At 54.9% G+C, this 19651-nt stretch overlaps 2 protein-coding genes across 4 annotated transcripts; both read right to left on the reverse strand.

Annotated features, from left to right (window-relative positions):
* Positions 1-4811: 4811 nt before the first annotated feature.
* Positions 4812-7225, reverse strand: TMEM89 (transmembrane protein 89). Its single transcript, XM_047096638.1, has 2 exons — positions 5395-7225; positions 4812-5002 (listed from the first exon to the last, which is right to left on the reverse strand). The coding sequence occupies exons 1-2, from the start codon at positions 5953-5955 to the stop codon at positions 4817-4819; spliced, it is 747 nt and encodes a 248-aa protein (XP_046952594.1). The 5' UTR covers positions 5956-7225; the 3' UTR covers positions 4812-4816.
* A 185-nt stretch (positions 7226-7410) lies between these two features.
* On the reverse strand, positions 7411-17193 carry SLC26A6 (solute carrier family 26 member 6). Of its 3 annotated transcripts, none has more exons than XM_047096549.1 (21): positions 17137-17193; positions 15237-15395; positions 15017-15156; positions 14675-14785; positions 13955-14118; positions 13581-13745; positions 13349-13501; positions 12987-13069; positions 12755-12902; positions 12143-12256; positions 11931-12008; positions 11534-11629; positions 11338-11444; positions 11122-11191; positions 10102-10194; positions 9921-10016; positions 9379-9549; positions 8563-8739; positions 8318-8372; positions 7932-8068; positions 7411-7694 (listed from the first exon to the last, which is right to left on the reverse strand). In XM_047096549.1, the coding sequence occupies exons 1-21, from the start codon at positions 17157-17159 to the stop codon at positions 7680-7682; spliced, it is 2355 nt and encodes a 784-aa protein (XP_046952505.1). In that variant the 5' UTR covers positions 17160-17193; the 3' UTR covers positions 7411-7679. The 3 variants fall into 3 exon arrangements, with proteins under 3 accessions (XP_046952505.1, XP_046952506.1, XP_046952507.1); XM_047096550.1 differs by lacking the exon at positions 17137-17193 and adding an exon at positions 16497-17113; XM_047096551.1 differs by lacking the exon at positions 10102-10194.
* Between the last annotated feature and the right edge of the window lie 2458 nt (positions 17194-19651).

A 19651-nucleotide genomic window follows, 5' to 3' on the forward strand; every position in this document is an offset into this window, starting at 1 on the left:
CCCAACCGACTGAGCCACCCAGGCGCCCCTCAGTCATCTTACTTTTAAGCTCACTGACCCTTTCTTCTGTCTGCTCCAATCTGTTGCTGAACCCTTCTCGTGAGTTTTCCATTTCGGTTATTCTAGTCTTCAGCTCCAGAATTTTTAGATCCACTTACAATTTTGTGGGTTTTTTTCCTATTTGATTTTTTTAATGTTTATTTATTTTTGAAGGAGAGAGAGAGAGAGAGAGAGAGAGAGACAGAGCATGAGCAGGGGAGGGGCAGAGAGAGAGGGGGAGCCACAGAATCCTAAGCAGCCTCCAGGCTCTGAGCTGTCAGCACAGAACCCGACATGGGGCTCAAACTCACGAGCCATGAGATCATGACCTGAGCTGAAGTTGGACACCCAACCAACTGAGCCACCCAGGTGCCCCTTAAAATTTTCGTTTTTACTGATATTCTAATTTTAGGCAGACATTATTTTTCTGGTTTTCTTTTGCTATTTGTCTATAGTGTCCTTTCACTAATAATTCCATTGCCTGGGCGTACTTAGGGATGTTTCCTGTCAGGTTCCTTTTTTCCTCTGCAAATGGGCCTCACTTTCCCATTTCTTAGCATATTTTGTAATGTTTGTTGAGAACTGGACGTTCTGAGTGTTACATATGATAATTCTGGAGATCGAATTCTCTCTTCAGGGATTGCTGATTTCAGCTTGTTGAGGAGTGGAGCCATCATGACCTTTCCATACTACTTTTACGAAGTGTATATTCCTTGTTGTGTGTAGTAATTGAAGTTTCGAATTTATTATTTCTGCAATCAGCCAGTGACCTGACAAAGATTTCCTTAAACGTCTTGCTCCCAAAGGAAAGGTGGGGATGGGGGTGGGGGGTGAGGTCTACTTAAATTCCCTGCAGCTGGGAAGCTGCTTCAGCCTGTGGGGGTTGAAACAGGGAAATTCATTGAATTGAATTCTTCATCAAGTTCTCCCTTGGATGCTGCAAGTGTTCAACTAGACTTCTGAGTTCCAAAAATAGCTGCTGCAGTTTCTGCTAGCTTGATAGTTATTTTGGTGGAGAAAAGGATTCCTGGAGAGTCCTACTCTGCCATCTTTTGTGATGTCACACCCTGTTCTAAATGATTTGTAAAAAGAATATTCCATCTAAAAGAAAAGCCTAATTTGATTGGAATTATATAGGGGTGCCTGGGTGGCTCAGTCGGTTGAGAATCTGACTTTGGCTCAGGTCATGATCTTGCATTTGTGGGTTCGAGCCCCGCGTGGGGCTCTGTGCTGATAGCTCAGAGCCTGGAGCCCACTTTAGATTCTATGTCTCCCTCTTTCTCTGCCACTCTCCTGCTCTCACTGTGTCTCTTTCTGTCTCTCAAAAAATAAAACATTAAAAAAATTGATTACAAAAAAAGAATTATATCAACTCCAATAATTTGGGGGAAAGTGTTTTTTTGGACAGTTGGCTGAGAATTTCCAGTATCAGGGCCTGGTTCTGTTTTGGCCATTTTTCTCTCAATCTTTCTCCCTCCTCTTGCATTTTACCATAAATAGCAAAAAGAGCAGAGGCTGAATTTTCAACAGTTTCCTTGGAAATCTCCTCTACTTAATGTCCACTTTCATCATTCACAAGTTCTGCCTTTCACCAAACTGGTGGACACAACTCCACTAAGCTTTCCTCCCAGAAAGGAGAAAAGGAGGAAAGGAAACCTCCTGGTTTCCAATAACATGTTCCTCATTTCCTTCTGAACCCTCACTGGCAGCATTCTCAAAGTCAAGATTTCTGCTAACGGTTTAAGGCTGTCTTGGCTTTTTCCATTATGCTCCTTGACATTCTTCCACCTTTTGTTCACTGCTCAATTCCAAAGCCATTTCCATGTTTCTGGACTTTGTTACAGTAGTACCTTGCTCTCGATATCAATATCTGTATTAGTTTTCTATTGCCAGCATGACAAATTACCTCAGACTCAATGGCTCAGAACACAAATTTATTATCTCACCATTCTATAGGCTCAAAGTCCAACATGTATCTCATTTGGCTGAAATTAAGGCATCAGCAGGGCTATGTTCATTTCTGGAGGTTCTAGGAGACAATTTGTGTCCTTGATCATTTGGGTTGTTGGTAGAATTTAGATCCTAGTGGTTGTAGGTCTGAGGTTCCTGTTTTCTTGCTGGCTGTCACCAGAGAGTTATCTCCAGCTTCCAGATCTCGCCTGAATTCCTTGGATTTTTGGATGGTGGGAGATCCCTTCCCCCATCTTCAAAACCAGAAACAGAGGATCAAGTACCTCTCACAATTTAAATCTAACCAACTCTCCTGCCCTCTTCATCACTTTTAAGGGCTCATGTGATTCCATTGGGCCTAGCAAAATAATCCAGAAAGATCTTTAATTCCATCTGCCAAGTTCTTTTTGCCAGGTACTATAACATATCCACAGATTCCTTGGGCATCTTGAGGGGCCACTATTCTGCCCACCATATCCTCACCAGGAGGTACCAAACCCTGTCCCTCCCCAGCCTGCCCCTTCCTCATCTCCAGGGCTCCTTCTTTCCACTGAAATTCTGACCATCTTATAGTTCCTGGACCAGGCCAAGGTCCACCCCCACACCCTCCACAAGGACCTGTCATTCTGACTGGAGCACTGTCCCCTACTTTAGTCACCTCACTTTTCAAGTGTCAGCAGTCAGCCCACCTTTGCTCCATGCCCCCACCCGCCTGTTGCCCACTGCCCTGACTAGGCCAGCACATCTCTCTGCAGAGTCATGGCTTTTATTGAGTTAGTTTCACCACCACCACCACCACCACCACCACCCTCCCATTTGAGTAAGAGAGGAGCTGGTTCTGTTCTGTACATCAGTGGATCCTGGTATCCACAATAGACTAGCAAATGGTAGGTGCTTACTGAACCTTGTAGAATGTAGAAGTGGGCCTAACAAGAGGCTGATGAATCTCAGGCTTCAATGCCCTTCTCTTCCAGACCTTGGGAGGAGCCCCAGGAGTGTGTCCATAGAGGCAAGTCTTTTTTAAACTCACGAAATGAAGATACTCTAACTGCATGTAGTTAGAACCTCTGTCCTTTTCTAGTCAATCCCTCCATCCTACCTCACCTCTTACGGGGATACTGGAGAAGTTATAACATGTGGGGGGTTCAGCCAAGAGGAGGGTGGGTTGGGGATTGTCCCAGGTTGGGTTCTCTAGGAAGCAGACTCCCCAGAGGGAGATTAGGACATTTACCAGGGAGTCGAGATCAGCATCTGAGGGAGAGAGGGAAAGGGTTGTGCCAAGGGCAAAAACTAGCTGTGACGAGGCCGCCTGCAGCTGAGACCCTTCTTGATGACTGGCAGCAGCGGGCTTCCCTGAAAGGGGACCAGGGTAGCACACCTCCAAGTCTACCAAGGGGACACACTTGGCCGGGGTTTAGAGGGACCTAATGTGGTTGCTTCACTCGGGTGTGCATTCAGCTTGTCATTTCTGTCCTGGTATATGAGGCTTCCAGGAACCTCCTGCCAGGTCAGACAGAGCTTCTGGTCAGGACAGAAATGCAGGATCCTATTGCATTTAGCACCTGCCCCAGAGTGCCCGGTGCTAGAAGAATTGTGAGCCATGGAGAGAAAACAAGTTTTGAAATGTATGTGGAGCCAGAGCCTACCTTTGGGAAATTCTTCCAAAATATAGAGCTTCTGTATGAAAGCAAGTTGATGGCAGTTTTCCAAATTTGAAAAACATCCAGACAATTTATGTGACATCATCAATAATAGTTTAGGAGAGGGATTTTCTAAACTATCAATAATTAAAACACAAATTTCAACAATCAACCATGTTAGAAGGAAGACTGAATTCATCTATTTTCTGTGTATAGAGGATATGTCCCCTCTGTACTACAAAATCTTCATCCTATATAGAGGTTATCAGAGTCAGCAGCCAGAAAGTATAGGAGTACAAGTATTAATGTGTTAGGAAGTCGCTACAAACACATTATTGGTCTGGATTTTGCATTGCAGCATCACTTTTTTTTTTTCTTAAGTAGGCTTCATGCCCATTGTGGAGCCCAAAGTGGGGCTTGAACTCACAACCCTGAGATCAAGACCTGAGTTGAGATCAAGAGTCGGACGCTTAACAGAATAAGCCACCCAGGAGCCCCTGTAGTGTCAGCTTTTTAACATTTATAATCTCTCACCATTTTTTCCTCATTTTAATGCACTTATTTCTATTTTTGAATTCGTAATTTTATATTCTTTTTCTAAAACAGATAAACATGCATAGGCCTCAGTACCCACACAACCTGGATTGTCCTCAGTAGAAGGAAGAGAAGGGGTGATGTTCAGCCCTCACTCCACTTTCAGGGGCCTTAGAGCAAGGACCACTCGGGTGCCAGAGCACGGTTGAGGCCGCCATAAAGATGAAGGTGGCCGAGGCTCACCCTCCACCTCCCGACCCCCCTCATCCCCAACTGGGTGTCCTCACTGACACAGTCAGGTTGTTACCTCCTCTGGGCAGCCCTCCATGGACCAGCCAAGTCTTCCCTGATGGTCAAGTCTTGTCCCACCACACCAGGGCCCCTAAGGAGCCCTGGAGAAGGAGATGTATTTATGAGTGAGACCTTAAGGAAGAGGGGGCTGTCAGTGGGGGCAATGGAGGAGTGTGAGTCAGCCCCACATGCCCACCCATCCTGGGCACAGAGGCCTCAAGTCTGCCGACTGCAAAAATAAAAAGGAGACACAGGGTCCAGGCGAGCTTGGAGACGACACACACACAGGCCTGAGCCTGGCCCAGGGCCTCAGGCCACCCCCACCCCGACTGGCCACCAGGCAAAGAGAGACATATGTTGGGTCACCCACTCTGGGTGGGAGACCCCTTTATTGGGGTCTTCTGTTTGGTGGTTATATGCCGCAGGTGGCAGTCAATATGGACCAGGAGGGCATCCAGCATGTGCAGGACCCCAATGAGCAGGGCGCGGTCTGAGATCGGATTCCGCCGTTTCCAGGGTCCGGAGGGGCTAGTGGTCACCTGCGGGTGCTGAGGATAGGACCAAGAGGCAAGAGTGAGAGCAGAGGGATGGGATCAGGGTGCAGTGAGGGGCAGCGATGGGGCCAGGGAGAAGGGCATAGGAAGGCAGATGGTGGTGGAGGGTCACCGAGGGTCTGCCATGGGCTGGGGTGGTCGTGGGGGCCAAGGGGGCTGGATGAGGAATAAGGATATTAAGGGGCGGAGGGACAGATGGGGACAGAGTACTGGGAGTGGTCAGGGGTTGATGGGTGTGGACAGATGTAGGGACCAGAGAGTGTGATCGGTGGGGGAGGGGCACAGGCATGGGTAGGTTGACTGGGGGAGGGTTGGGTAGAGGACGTGATCTCACTGGGTCTGAGTGGAGGCAGGAAGCTGGGAGAACAGAGCAGTGCTGTGCTCACCTCAGACTTAGTGCCCTGGGAGCGCCACCGCTGTAGCACCGCACGGCTGACCATCAGCATCATGGTGGTGGTGAGTGTGACCCCAGCCACAGGGTAGATGCGGTTCATCCCCAGGCCCATCCAGTGGCCAGGACAGCCCAGACTGCCCCCACAGACTTCCAAGGTGTTCGGATGACACCCCCAGGGCTGTAGGTCCAGCCCCACCTGGTACCACAGGGGCCGTGACCAGGCATGGGAGGGGGCTGGCATCGCCAGCAGGGACAGCAGTAGCAGGGCGAACGGTGTGAGCAGCATGGCTGTGCCAAGTCCCCGGGTGGAACCTGGGTGCCTGGCAACAGACAAACACCCCTCCCCCAGGGGCAGGCAGCAGGTTCCAGCTGGGTCCATGGCCTTTCCTGAGGGGCAGACTGGCCAGAAAACACAGCAGGGTGGGGAAGGGGGGCTTCCAGGGCCAAGATAGGCGGTACGCTTGAGGCCTGGGTGCCGATCTCTTAGCCAGCCCAGGACTGAAGAACACCTCCTTCCCCCAGCCTCCTCCCTGCTTCCTTCCTCACCTAACATTCAGTCCCTCAAATTCTAACACCCCATGGTCCCTAAGGCTGCTGTCTGGCACAGAGCCGCTTGCTGGTCCCCAAAGCCCAGCCTACCCCACAGTCCAAATCACAGTAGGGTGAGCCCTCAAAACTGTGGGGCCCCTACAGGCTCTGAACAAAGCCTGAAGGTTCTCTCTGGCCTGTGAGGTCCTGTGTGCTGTGGCCTCCCTCCAGACTCAGGCAGGCCTCTCCGGTGTTCCCCAAAACAAGTGCTGTTCCTTATGCCAGGACACGGTCCTCCATTTCTCATGGCTGGTGTTTCAGTCTGTGTCATCTGCTCCCTTAGCTTCCCTCCCATGAGCATACTGGGCAACACAGTCCCTTCTCTGTCGTGTGACCCTGTTTTTTTTTTCTTCAAAGAAGTTCTAACTCTCTGCAGTTTCTTATTTGAGGTCTGCCCTCCACTCAGACACATAAGCTTCACTCACCCAATATTTGCCAAGCACGCCAGGCACCATTCCTGGTGCTGGGATACGTGTGACAAAGCAGATAAAAAGCTCTGACTTCCTGGGCTGTGATTCTGGGGGCTGGGGCAGGGAGGAGGATTCATGAACACAGAACAGGGTGCTGATGCAGAACACGATAAAAACTGAGCTGGACAAGGGGCGCTTCAGTGACTTGAAGGAGGGGTCAGCCTCTGTCCACTTGTCCAGCACAGAGCTGAGCACCTGGTCAGTACCTGGGGGACAGCAGTGTTCATGTGCTTTTGAGCAGGTGACTCGAGCCCAGCATTGCTGTAAGCGTTTTGTGGCACTGACTCATTTAATATTCACTGAGCAACCCAGGAAGCGGGTATAATCATCATTTCACTATACTGCCAAGACACAGGCCCAGAAAGATTCTAGCCGCCCCACCCCGCCATCACTCAGAGCTCAGCTGGCCTAAAGGCCCACTGCTGCCCACTAGGGAACATGCCTAGATGCTGGCATTTTATGGTAGAAATGAGCACGTTTCTTGGTTGACCATGGCCTGCAGAGCCCAGGTGATGTAATGATTATGAACAGGCATTTTCCCAAGTGGACAATCCTGCACATTCTTCTCAACACAGACCAGCAGCACCTGTGAACACCATGCTTCCCCGCCGCCCCCCCCCCCCCGGTTCACTCACACCCTCCGGGGGCTGCACCTCATTGGGATCATTCCTGAGAAGAAGCTCTGATTCCAACTATCTTCCAGATGAAGACATAGGTGCCAAGGGTTGAGAGCAGCTGGGGAACTTGGACCTGGGGTACCCCCACCCTGGGCCCCATAACTTTCCCTCTGGTGGCTGTCTGCTGTCTCACCTGACTCTGCCCTCCCCAAACCTTCCCCCCCAACTTCTGACTCCAGTCCCCACGTTGGGGCATAAGAAAGGTCAGGAGCCAGGGCTGTAGATGGCTGCCCACCCCATCAAGCCCCCACCAAGGCACAGCAGAGCCTGGTGTTAGGCAAATAAATCTTTATTTCTGGGGCTAAAATCATACATCTTCCCCCAACCCAGCCAGTGCCAGTCTGACTCCAGTGCCCCGTCCCAGGCCTATAGCACTGAACTTGGAGTCCCAGAACCTCCATCCCTGAGTTGTGTGTATGTGTGTGTGTTTATACGGAGGGGACTCCTGGGGGACATCTGGAGGCAGCCCAGGGTTGGGGGGGGTCGTTCTCACAAGTTACAACATTCAGAGGGGAGCAGTCTCAGGCAGGGTGGCAGCATGGTCAGAGTTTGGTCATCTGAGGAGGCAGAGGAGGGGAGGCTCTGGTCAGTTTCCAAAGGACACATATCAGCCCCTTCCCCCAGGACAGCAACCCCTGCTCCCAGGAGCAGCTTCAGCTAAAGGCAGGAAGGGGCAGCAATGGGTCCACCAGGGGCAGATCCATCCAGGAAGGGTGGACTTCCTGAAGCTGGGGGTCAGGGTAGGGACAAGCAGTAGACAGACAAAAAGCTCAGCAAGACAGAGGCCAGCTCACCAAAACAGGGCTGGCAGGGCTGGACCTCGGGTGTTGGAGGGCAAAGAGGACAGCATCGTGGACAGAGGCAAAGAGATGCTGCTTAGTGATCGATGCATCGAAGAAGTGCCCAGCCTCAAGCTGGGCAACCACAGGGGCTGTAGGCAAGGAATAGGTCTCCCCTGACTCATAGAACCACCAGGAACCCCAACCCCAGTCCCCCGAATACCCTGACCCATTTCGTCCCTGACCTCTACCCCTGAGGCTACATCTAAACCTCCAGTCACTCTTGATCCTTGACCCCTGCCCCCTCAAGACACCTCTGACCTCCAGTTTCAGAGACCTTAACTCCTTGGCTGGAAGAGCCCACTCCCCTCCCAGACCGCTCATGTCCCCACCCCACGCACTGTGGCAGGCGGCCATGTACACCTCCACCTCGATCTCTCGGAAGTCACGGAAAATCTGCAGCAGAAAAGGGGGCCAGACTCAGAGGGAGCCTTGTGGGTTCCGAAGAGGGAGGCTGGGGTGGGAAGGAGTTTTGAGGGGGAGCTCAGAGGGCTCTTGGATCTAGTTATGGGGTCGGGAGGCTTGAGGGGGACTTGTCCTCTCCCAGGGCTCTTCTTAGGAGTGTCCCCAGCCCCCAGCCCCTTACATTCTTCAGGCTCTTGAGGCACACAGTATCCACAAAAGAGAGGGCTCCCAGATCCAGGATGAGGCTGTGGAAGTGCGGCTGAGGCAGGCCCAGGGCTTTCAGTGTGGTCACATCTGGGGCCTTAGCACCTTCTTGACCGCTGGCTGCCATACCTTCTAGCTCATTCCCTGTGCTCACCTGCTGGCAAACCGGACACACTGCAAAGGCTGCCCATGAAGGGGTGATGTCAAGGAGCACACAGACATACAAGGACACATAGGGTCAGATGTGGGAGCACGCATGTAAACACCCACATATATTGGGACATTCAGGGGACACTGGAGAACCAGGATGTGGGGAGTCTCTTGTATGCAAAGGCAAGAGGGACACATGAGGACACACAGGAGAGGACGCCCAGACTCAGGAGCACATACAGACTTGCATATACTGCTCTGTTACCTCCCGCACCCAGGCTTACTAGGGAGGCTTAAGAAGGGAGGGTGCTGGGCAATTGTAGCCTACCCTCAGTCAGCCAGGGCGGAGCAGGGAGGGGGCCCAGGGACACATGTGCAAACGCAGACACCCTGGCATACCATCTGGGTCTCTAGTTGAGCCTGGCATCCCTTTTGATCCCAAATTTTTCCCCCACTCCCAATCCTTTCCCTTTACCCATGAGCACAGACTGTGGGGTCTTGTGAACTCTACAAATTCAAGGTCTTCCGATGGCAGACCAGAGAGCCACAAGCAGAATCTATGGCAGATCACTAGACCTCTCCCCATAGGGCATCTGATCCACCACCCACCCCCCTGCCACTGGCACAACCACTTAAAACCCACAGCTGGTAGGTCCGTGGCCTTCCTCTCAGGACATGCATGGGCACCCCCATCTCTGCAGCTCATGGCTGACCCCTCTCCCTCGGCCTTGGAGTCCTCCACGTTGTTGCTCTCCATGTCTCTGGTGCTGGAGTGGACTTCGATAGAAACAGAAGTGTCCTTGGAGGCGGCAGTCTAGGTCAGGGGAAGAGAGGGGCCATAAAAAGCTGTCCCAGCTGTCATCTGACAGCCAAGCCAGGCAAGTCTGGTACCACCCCCAGGCTTTGGGCAGGTAGGCAGGCCAGGAACTGAAGCTTGGGACCCAGGGCTGCCAGACTGAAGGTGGTGGGGTTCTGACCAGCTCCAGGAACAGCCAGACTGGAAAAGGATTGTGGTGGTCCACGCTTGTTACTGGCTTAGGATGTGGGAGAAAACAAAACTCCACCCAGAGCACTGACCCACCAGGGGAGCAAAGCAGGGGTCCTGGGGGCATCAGGGAGAAGAGGGGAATGAATGAGGTTAAGAAGTCAGGAGGCCAGGAGTCCCTGGCTCAGAGAGGCCCCTGCCTGTTTCTGGAGCTTCTTCAGTCGCTTCAGCTTTTGCTCCTGCTTCTTGACCAGCTTCTTCTTCCGGGAGATGAGGTGGTCAACATCCACACCGCACTAGAGAGAAATGTCAGAAGGGATGCAGACATTCTGGGGAGGTAAGGGACCCTATGACACTCACCCTGGGGACCCCAGGCCTCACCCTCTGCTTCAGTGCATCGCTGTAGAGCTCAGCATTAGCAAAGTACATGGTGGCTGAGGAGCGGAAGATCTTCACGCCTGGGACCTCCCTGGCCTAGGGATGGGTCAGGGTTGGGGGTGGCTGAGCCCTCTGCTCTCCTGGTTGTATCTTGCTCTCCTGCTTTCCTCTCCTGTATGGCCCAAGGGCCCCCCATCACCAAGCCCCTGCCCTCCCAGACCTTGGGCCACAGGTTTGGCTATATAACCCTAACACCTCATCCTGCTCCCTACCCCTCACCCCCACCACCCAGACCCTCAGCCAAGCCCGTCAAAGCTTCCTCCAGGGCACCCTGAACCTTCCCTTCCCATCTCCCCTCCCTTCTGTTAAAACCCAGGCTAGGCTCTTAGGCCTCCTCTTGGGTCTCCACCCCCCACGCTGTGGTCTGTTTTCTGCATGTACACAGAGAGACCCTCCCCAGCTCCCATTCCACCCAGGACACAGTCCAGGTCTCTGCTCAGCACTTGGGCCTGCACAATGTGCCCCCACCTCCCTTTCCATCCAGCTGAGCTGCTCCCCCTCCTGACCACTCCTCCCTCTGCCTGATTATACTGTACTCAGACTCCAAGTCTCCAAGTCAGCAGGAATGGGCTTGTTTTATTCCACTGCCCCTACTATTAAGCATGAAACTTCTCAGGAGGTAAACGAATGATAGAGATGTAGAAACTCTGCTGATCAGATCAGAAACAGCCTCTCCTTCACCCTGATGCCCCAGGCTCCTGCCCCACCAGCATTCCTGTCCTAGAGCTGCTCCACAGGATAAGACAGACCCCTCTCCTCAGGCTCCCATGGCCCCTCTATCCACTCCTCCTCTGTCCCTTCCTAGCTCTGAGGAGGGTGGCAGACTAGAACTCCTCCCCTGAAGCTCCAAGGACCAAAGTACCCTCAGTCCCCAGGGTCTTTGCCAGGTGCAGACAAGACTAACAAAGGCCCATTCAGCCTCTGTCCCACCCCCAGGCCTCCTGCTCAGCCCCTGCCACCCACCTCTGAGTACTCAGCCACATCTCGGTAAATATCCGTGTCTGGTACCTGCCCCAAGACAGAGTAGCGGGGCCTGTGAAGGAGACCATGTGAGGAAGGGGCAGCGAGGGGGTACCAGGGAGCCTGGGTGACCCCCGAGATGCAGGAAAGCGGTGGGGAGAAAGTGTGGGCCTTGCTCCCTCACGAGCTGGGATGGGGGGACCCAGAGGGGAGACTCACAGCTGCGTACGGAACACCACAAGCAGCAGGGAGAAGACCACTGCAACGGCCAGGCCAAGGTCCAGGTTCAGCAGGATGGTGGCCACAAAGGTCACCAGCCAGATGAGCTAGAAGCAAAAGGGCAGCGGTCAACAGACTCTAGAGGGGGCCCTGCTGTAGGTCCCCACCCCCACCCATGGGCTCACAGGCCTCTCACCAGATCCACTCGATTTGCCTTCCAGAGGGAACATATGTCGGTGAACTGCTTCAACATGCCCTTCAGGTTCACGATAATGACGGCTGCCAGGACTGCCTGGGTGAGGGGAGTGTCACCAGGGACTTCCGAGAGGCGCCCAGGTGCTGACAACCCTGACCACCCGGGCCTGAGCCCCGCACGACGCCAGCCGCCACCTGCCCCCTGAACTGAGCAACTTGGATCTCACTCGGAAGGGTTCCAATCCCTGATCCTTAACTCCAAATCCCACCCCAAAGAGCTCAACCTTGAAAAACAGGGCATGAGCTTGTGTCCCTGCCCCTCACCTAGGACCTGACTGATTTGAGCCCCTGGCCTGGCCAGGTCCCTCAAGCCTGGCTGTGGGGAGGAGGCGGCTCACCTTGGGCAGGTCTTGGAAGAGTTCCCCAAGTTTGACGATGATAATGAGGATGAAGAGGGAGGAGACAGCCCCAGCCACCTGCAGGGTGGGAGTGAGCAGGGGGGTGGGGTGGGGTGGAGGGTAGGGGAGTAGGGTGCAGGGAGGAGCAGGCAGGACCGCCCAGCCAGAGCGGTGTGCGTGCGCACAGATGCACACCCGCACCCGAAGCCCACCTGTGTGTTGCCCCCGGTGCTCTCCTGTACCAGGCTGCGGGACATGGAGCAGCTCACAGGGAAGCACCGGAAGATGCCCCCGACGAGGTTACTGAGGCCGAGAGCCACCAGCTCCTGGTGGAGGGAAGTGCGGGTGTGTCACGTCTGGTCACCGTACCACTGTATCTAGGCCCAGGTGTCCCCAACCTCCATCCTCATTCAACAGCCTCCAGACTTGGCTACTGTCCCGAATGCCCTGGCTACTGTCCCAGTCCCCTGCGTGGCCCCAGCACATTTGTTTGCTGTTTCTTTTCTTTCTTTTTAATGTTTATTTATTTTTGAGAGACAGAGACAGAGACAGAGCATGAGCAGGGGAGGGGCAGAGAGAAACACAGAATCTGAAGCAGGCTCCAGGCTGTCAGCACAGAGCCCAACATGGGGCTCAAACCCACAAACCGTGTGATCATGACCTGAGCCAAAGTCGGATGCTTAACCGACTGACCGATCCACCCAGGCGCCCCTTGTTTGCTATTTCCCCCTGTCCCACCTGCTATACCACACACTGCCCCACCCCCACCCCCCAGGCCCTGGCATCTGTGTTTACCCAGCTGCCCCCATATCCTGCCGCCAGACCTGGTTGCTGTCCACCCGGTAGCCGTGCCTCAGGGCGAAGATCTTCCCCAGTGAGATGGCAATGGCGAAACCAACCACGGCGATGGTGAAGGCATAGCCCACAAGACTGGCGAACAGCTGGGGGTTGGGGGCCACTGGGGGCACCAGCCTGCAAAGGGCATCTGTGAGGCCAAAGGAGGGTGCTAACCCTGGCCGCCCACCCCTCCCTAACCCGACAGGGGCCAGAGCTCACCCTGCAGGAATGTTGCCCACGACATCCACCCCAAATCTGCGCTTCAGACCCACGCCATAGGAGATGCCTGTGGCTCCGATGAGCTGGGGGGAGAGGACAGTCAGAGTGTAGAGAAACTACTTTGGCAGGGAAGAAGGGGGCCTGAAGCAAAGCCTTCAGGAGATGGGGAGAAGTGGACGACCGGGTAAGGTGCTGTTTGGGGACTGGAAGGCACCAACATGGGACCTTTCTGCTGTGGTTCCAGCCACTCCCCAGGAACTCTCCCTGGTGCCCACTCTGGCTGGTCTTTAAATCCCCGAGGGTACCTGCTGGCAGGGACATATCCTCCCTTGCCCTTCCCCCCTGCCCCGAAGAATCCGAACCGTGAGCAGTTCCCCAGGGAGCGGCAGGGGCAGATGTCGCTGCAGTTTGTCATTCAGCAGTTTCACCAGCACCAGCACCACTCCTGCCACCAATGCGGTGACCACAGTGCCAACCACGCTCTGGGGCAGCTTCCAGCAGACCTCCAGAACTGTCTGAGGGGAGGCAGGGTCACAGCCAGCACTCCAGATGGTGGAGCACACCCTACATGTCCCTCCTCCCACCCTCACTCACATAGATGAGGGACAGCGGCCCAGAGCGGCTGCTCAGTTGGAGGCCAAACACATACTTGAGCTGCGAGACGAAGACCTGTATGGACGCGGCTGTGGTATAGCCGCGGACCAGAGGCTCTGACAGGTAGGTGACCACGAAGCCGAAGTGGACCAGGCCCAGCCCCACCTGTGGGGTGGCCAAGGACAGTCAGGGAAGACAAAGGCCCTCAGGGCAGTTAGAGCACAGCCCGGGGCAGGTGGAATCCAAGGGGCATGAGTGAACAGCAATAGTGAGAAGGGCAGCGATGGTCAGACTCAGGGGAACTGGCAGGTGAGGGTGGGGATGGGGTTGGCAGCAGTGGGGGTGGGAAACACATACTCCTGACTGCTCCGCACCTGGAAGAGGCCGACCAAGACACTGAGTGTGGCGGCCAGTTGCACCCGGGCAGCATCTCTGGCCTCCTCATCGACTGTAGCATTCTCAGCCTGCAGGAAGTCCTCATCCGGGGCCAGGGATTCCGTCACACTGCCCACCATTACAGACATGACAGCAAAGGTACCTGCAGGGACAGGTCAGGGCAGGTCTGAAGGGAAGAGGGCACTGCCCTAACCAGGAGCCCTGTCCTTAAGGCAGAGGCCAGGAGACATTCAGCTCTAGACAAGTATCTTCAGACTATGCCATACAAACAGAGGCAATGCTGGTGGTCATGTATGAACCCAGAGCTCAGGGGCTCTTGAGGGTGGCTAGAAACGTTGGCCCTGCATCATCTGCGCTGTTCCACTCATGTCCATCGGCTCAGAATCATTCCCCTCGTGGAAGGTGAAATGAGGAAAGGGGGACGGCCTGCCTCAGGCTAGTCAGGCCTCTGCCAAGTTCTGGGCCCCTTGCAATGCCTCACACACATCCTCCCGGAGCCAGAAGCTATCCTGAATCTGTGGCCCCACAGTCAGAGGCCTAGTCCTGCCTGGGAATGACCTTGGGCCAGTCTCCCAGTAGCCCAACACCAATGCTGTCCCCTTCCCTAAGTTCCCTTGCCCTCCTCAGCCTGCCCTCATCCTGTCCTCCATGGGGGAACATGGACATCCTCCTGCAAGGCTGAGCCTGGCTCCACTCACCCACGGAGATGTGCCGGGAAGTGCCAAACAGAAAGTAGATAAACACAGGATAGAAAGAGCTGTAGAGGCCAAACACGGGGGGCAGTCCAGCAAGGAGGGCATAGGCCAGGCCTGGAGGCGAAATGGTAGCAATGTAGGCTTGGAAGACTGGGCCTTGAAAAGGATGAGGGAATCCCAGCCCTAGGTCATGGTCCATAGTTCCAGGGGCAGGGCTCAAAGCTTCAGATGGGGGTGGGTGGTGGGTGGGCACAAGACCACAGGGCTTCCGGGCCAGGGCCTTGAAGGGCTGCAGATCACCCCCCAAAGACTGAGGGTACAGCCTTTGGGTCAGGTATGGCTCACCCTGTGGTAGCTGCATAATGGCCACACTCAGGCCAGCCAACAGGTCACCTAGGAGCCAGTCACGCACGGGATACCGGGGTAGCCACGCCAAAACTGGGAGGTGTTGGAGGAGAAGGGCTCGGGCCCGAGTGTAGGAGCACCTGAGGACACAATGGTAGGCATTGGGAACACAGTCTACCTAAGTCCTGTCGGTGCCCCCAGCCCCCACCCTCAGCCTTACTGAAACCAGGTTCGCCACTGGTGGGTCTCGGTGGCTGAGGTCAAGCATCCCAGCTCCTCCAGCTGTTCCTGATTCAGCAGTGGCCGTTCCACGTAGTAGTTTCGCTTCCTCAGCTCCATGGCCTGCGTCACAGGCAACAGTGCCTCTGTGTCCCTCTGACTGGGGTGGCAAGACCAGAGTCATAGTGAGTGTAACCCTGGTCCAACCTCCCTCACACTTCCACCTGGAGTCAGAGAGTCATCCTCAAGATCTAGGTAGGTCCAGCTCCCAGCTGGCCCCACGCCCAGCCAGTGGCAATCCCTGAACTTTGTCTAGCACAAGTCTCTCACTGGGCCAAAGTTCCCTACAAAAACACATCAGGATGAACACAATCCATATTTCCAACCCAGGGACAGCTGTGAGCGCTCTGCCAGGTCCAGGTCCCAGGCTGACTGTTCCCCTCCCCCCAGCCCATCCCCCAGCCAATCCCTGTTTAGTCTCTGAGTCCTTATCCAGCTGCTCCATGAGCTCCGTGCTGGCCATCTGAGAGCACACACAAGGAAGGGATCCAGCAACCAGGGTTCCAGCTCTTCAGGCAGGCTCTTCTTTAGAGGGGCTCCCCTCTAAGGGAAGGAAGGTGCTGAGGCTAAGATTGCCCCTGGGCCTCCAGCCCCGGGGTCCAGGTTGTGGACAAACTCAGGCTTAATCTCACAAAGCCAGGGAATGGTTCTCACCTGGAGAAAGGGGTGTCACCTGGAAAGGCAAGCTCCCACTCAAAGTGGGAAGATCCCCCCCTCAAGAACTCCCGTTCCCAGGTGAGATCTCACGTAGGGGAAAGCTCTCAACTGACAGGAAAGTTTTCATCAGCCAGGTATGTTCTGTCTTGGGAGAATCTCTTATCTACCCAGGCTCCCACCTGAAGCGGGAGGTGGATCTCCTCTAGGAATAGGAGATCTGGAGGCGAGGGAATTCTTAAGGGGGGGGGGGCGGGGTAGTTCATACTGAGGAGGAAGCTTTCTCAGTGGGGAAAGTTTTCACCTACCAGTAAAGTTCTCATGTGGAAGGTACTCTCACCTAAGAGAAGCTCTTACCTGGGGGAGGCTCCCACCTGGAATGGGTGAAAGCTTTCACCTGAGAATAGATCTCCGCTGCGCAGGAATCTTCCCTGAGGGGAAACTCCCCAGCTGGGAAAATTTTCAGGGAAGTTCTGATCTGTGAGCTCTGACCTAGGGGTAGGATCCCACCGGAGGGGTAGGAACTCGCCTGGGAAGAGCCTCTAACCTGGATGTCCTGCTTGGAGAAGGGAGTAGAGTGCGCACAAGGAAGATCCTCACAGACTCTTGGCACCGCAGTCTCACAGAGATCTTTGAGCCCCCTTGCCCCTCCTCCGTGAGTCACGCAGGTCTTCTTAAAGCGCTCCCCACCACCCATCAGAGCGCGTGTTTGGAGGGCGGGGCCTAGATCATTGGCCCCTCCCTCTGGGAGGGCACCGCAGCCCTTCCAGCCGTATCCCAGTATCCGGGATCAGTTGTACAGCTAGGTGGGTTCAGGACACCGTTATGGACTCCGTGCAACGACGACCTCCCGCCCCAACGCGCCCATCGGCGCACCTCCTGGGCCGGGTCTCTCCACACTCAGCCGCCTCCCGCGGCCCGAAGCCAGCTCGCGGGCGGCGTTCGAGTGGCTTCCCGCACAGTCCTCAGGAGAGAGGGTCGCGCCAGTTCCCGCCCCCATCCCTCGCTTCAGGGGATAGCTGCCTGCAGAAAATCGGCAAAGCGGCAAACACAGGCGTTGCAGGCAGATGCCTGCTCCGGACTTGGCGGTACGCCTTCGGAGCTAACCCAAGCCGGCTTCTGCACCGAGACCACGCGGCGGCTCGCGGACACAGACACGGGGAACCAGCGCCACGCCCTGCACTCACCCCAACGCTTCCGACAGCCCCATGGCCAGCGGCCTGCCAATCGCCGGCTGCTGCAGGAACTGGGGCCGGAGGCCGCTGAGGCTCGGGAGGCGGGGCCGGGATGAGGACCTTCGGCGCTCTCCGAGGGGCCAATCCCCGGATAGGACAGGGAAGGCTTGGACGAATCAGAGTGGTCGGGCGGGGCCTAAGTGACAAGCTTCAGGCTGGGCGAGCCCCAAGGCGGAAGATTTAACCCCTTCCTCCCCTGCGGCCTGGTTAGTACTGCCCCTCCTGGCTCACTTTTAATCTCCTGTCTAAACCTGGTAGAACTGCAGAACTGGGACTAAAGACCTGCGCGGAGCTGGCCATAGCCGCGGCCCCAGGTCCCTGAGTACGACAAAGGCGAATACCAAGTCTTGACTTCTCGTGGAAGGACCCCGCGGGATGGGGCGAGAAACCCGCCAATGGGCTGCCTGTGGGCGCTACTGGTGGCCAGAGCCATAGCTCTCCTTGAGGTATCAGGTCTCTGCGGGCGCCACCTTCAGTCTCTCCTCTTAAGATCAGGCAATGTCTGACACCGAAGGTGCCCTAGGCTGCCCTTCAACTCTGGACACCCAGACCCAGAATGAGACTGAGAGTTTCCCTTCCTCCATACAGAGCACAGCCTGGCATCTCGGTTTCTGTCCAAAGATTTCTGCCTGAGCGGAGAAGGAACGCGATGTCCCAGCCAGGTCCAAGTCCTAGAGGCTGGTGGGGGTCAGTGCTGTTAATGGGCTGAGGGGTTAGCAAGGGCAGTTCTTAGGGTTGACTGGGCCCCTAGCCAGGGCAAATTCGAGGTTACAATTGCACACCATGAAGACCAAGTCATCATGCTGCCACCTTGAGAGAGAGGAGTTTCCCTGGCACCTTACTCCCAGCACCTGTGCTCGTACTTCAGGCCCCGATCACAAGGCGCCAGGCCAGAATTAGGGGTGAAAGAGATGGGAACCTGGTCCAAATGTCAGACGAAATGTGCTAAAAATAACTGAATATTGAGGGGGGTGCAGAGCTCAGATTTCTCCCAAAGGTCAACCTGGCCTGAATCATTCATAGCCACCTTCCTACCCTACACCCCCACCCCCAAACAGAAAGAGGCAACAACCATTTTCTATAGAAGTTTATTCCCAAAACAGAGCGCGGCTTCACGGAACAATTTACACAGACAGGGAAAGGGTCACTGGGCTGGAGCAGGGGACCCCCACCGAGGGACATCTATAGAACCTAGGACATAGCAAGGACGACCCCCTCTCCCCACAGTGGGCCCCTTAACCCTTCCAGGGCTGGGGTCATTCTGCTGGGTGAGGAGAGCTGGGGTCCTGGCTGGCGGATTTGGCACCAGTCAGTGAAGAAGAACTTTTATTCTCCTTGGAAACTGCCTCCCAAGAGTATGTGCGGGGAAGGGGCAGGGGGGTGTCTGCACAGAACCCCCTACAACCCTGCACAACCCATTGTTCGTAGCGGTAAAAGGATGCCCGCTCTGGAGGATTTCTGGGTCTGCTGTTCAACAGGGGGCTCAGGGCTGGCCTTTGGCCTGGGAGAGGTAGAGGCTAGAAACTCCTCAAGATGGCCAGGTCCAGGGTCCTCAAGCCCCTCTCCCATCTTCTCTATCTTTCACTTGTAAACAAAGGGGGAAAAACACATTCTCAACTGTAAACAAAGTGTAAAAGTTCAAAGTTTTCAGTTGTAAACAAACTTGTAAAATGTTTTAAATCTTGACCTGTAAACAAAGTAACAAAATCTAAAAGTCCCCAGTTCTGGACATCAGACAAAGTAATAAAAGAGAGTTTTGTGAACAGGGTCCTAACAGTCATTTTTCCCTATAGAAGAAAATAGAGTAGGATGGAACTAGTTACTGCAGCCCAGGTGCCAAGGGCCAGGGAGGGTCCTGTAAACATGGGAGGCAGTGGCACCTACATTCTGTGTCTTCAATTCCCTTGTTTTTGCTCCCCTTGCCCCCACTCCTACCCTACCCCTCGGAAGAAATTCTAGCACAGGGCAGGGTCAGGGCATCAAATGGCACCATGGACAACTTTTGCTCATAGCAGGGGTAGGGGCTGGCAAATGACCCCCTAGTCCACCCTCTGCAGGAATGTCTGAACAGAGGCCTGAGCCCCTCCCCAGGAGAGAAAGGGAAGCCTTGCTCTGTAAACATGACATCTGCTGCTCCACCAGCACCCCACAGCATCAGTCCTAGGTCATAAGGCAGTAAGTGGCAGGGACTCCACATAATAAACACACACATCCACGGGGAGGGGCAGCGTGAGCAAGCCCTGTGAGGAGGTCAGAGGACCCCTGTTTCCAAGACCAACCCCTTGTCCCTGAAGTTTGGCCCTTGGGGCATCCAAGAAAAAGCAAAGATCAGCTCTGTACTTTGGGCCCTAACAATATTCAGATCAATGGGTGGGAGGCTACTTGCCCTTCCTGGCTGAATCCGCCCCAGTAAGATGAGAGGAAAGAGCATATGGTTTGCCAGGGACCCAAATGGGGCCAAACTCTA

This window comes from Lynx rufus, unplaced genomic scaffold (assembly GCF_022079265.1).
Source record: "Lynx rufus isolate CCGP_SWC_20201006 ecotype Redwood Valley unplaced genomic scaffold, mLynRuf1.p SCAF_4, whole genome shotgun sequence".
NCBI classification, from domain to species: Eukaryota; Metazoa; Chordata; class Mammalia; order Carnivora; family Felidae; genus Lynx; species Lynx rufus.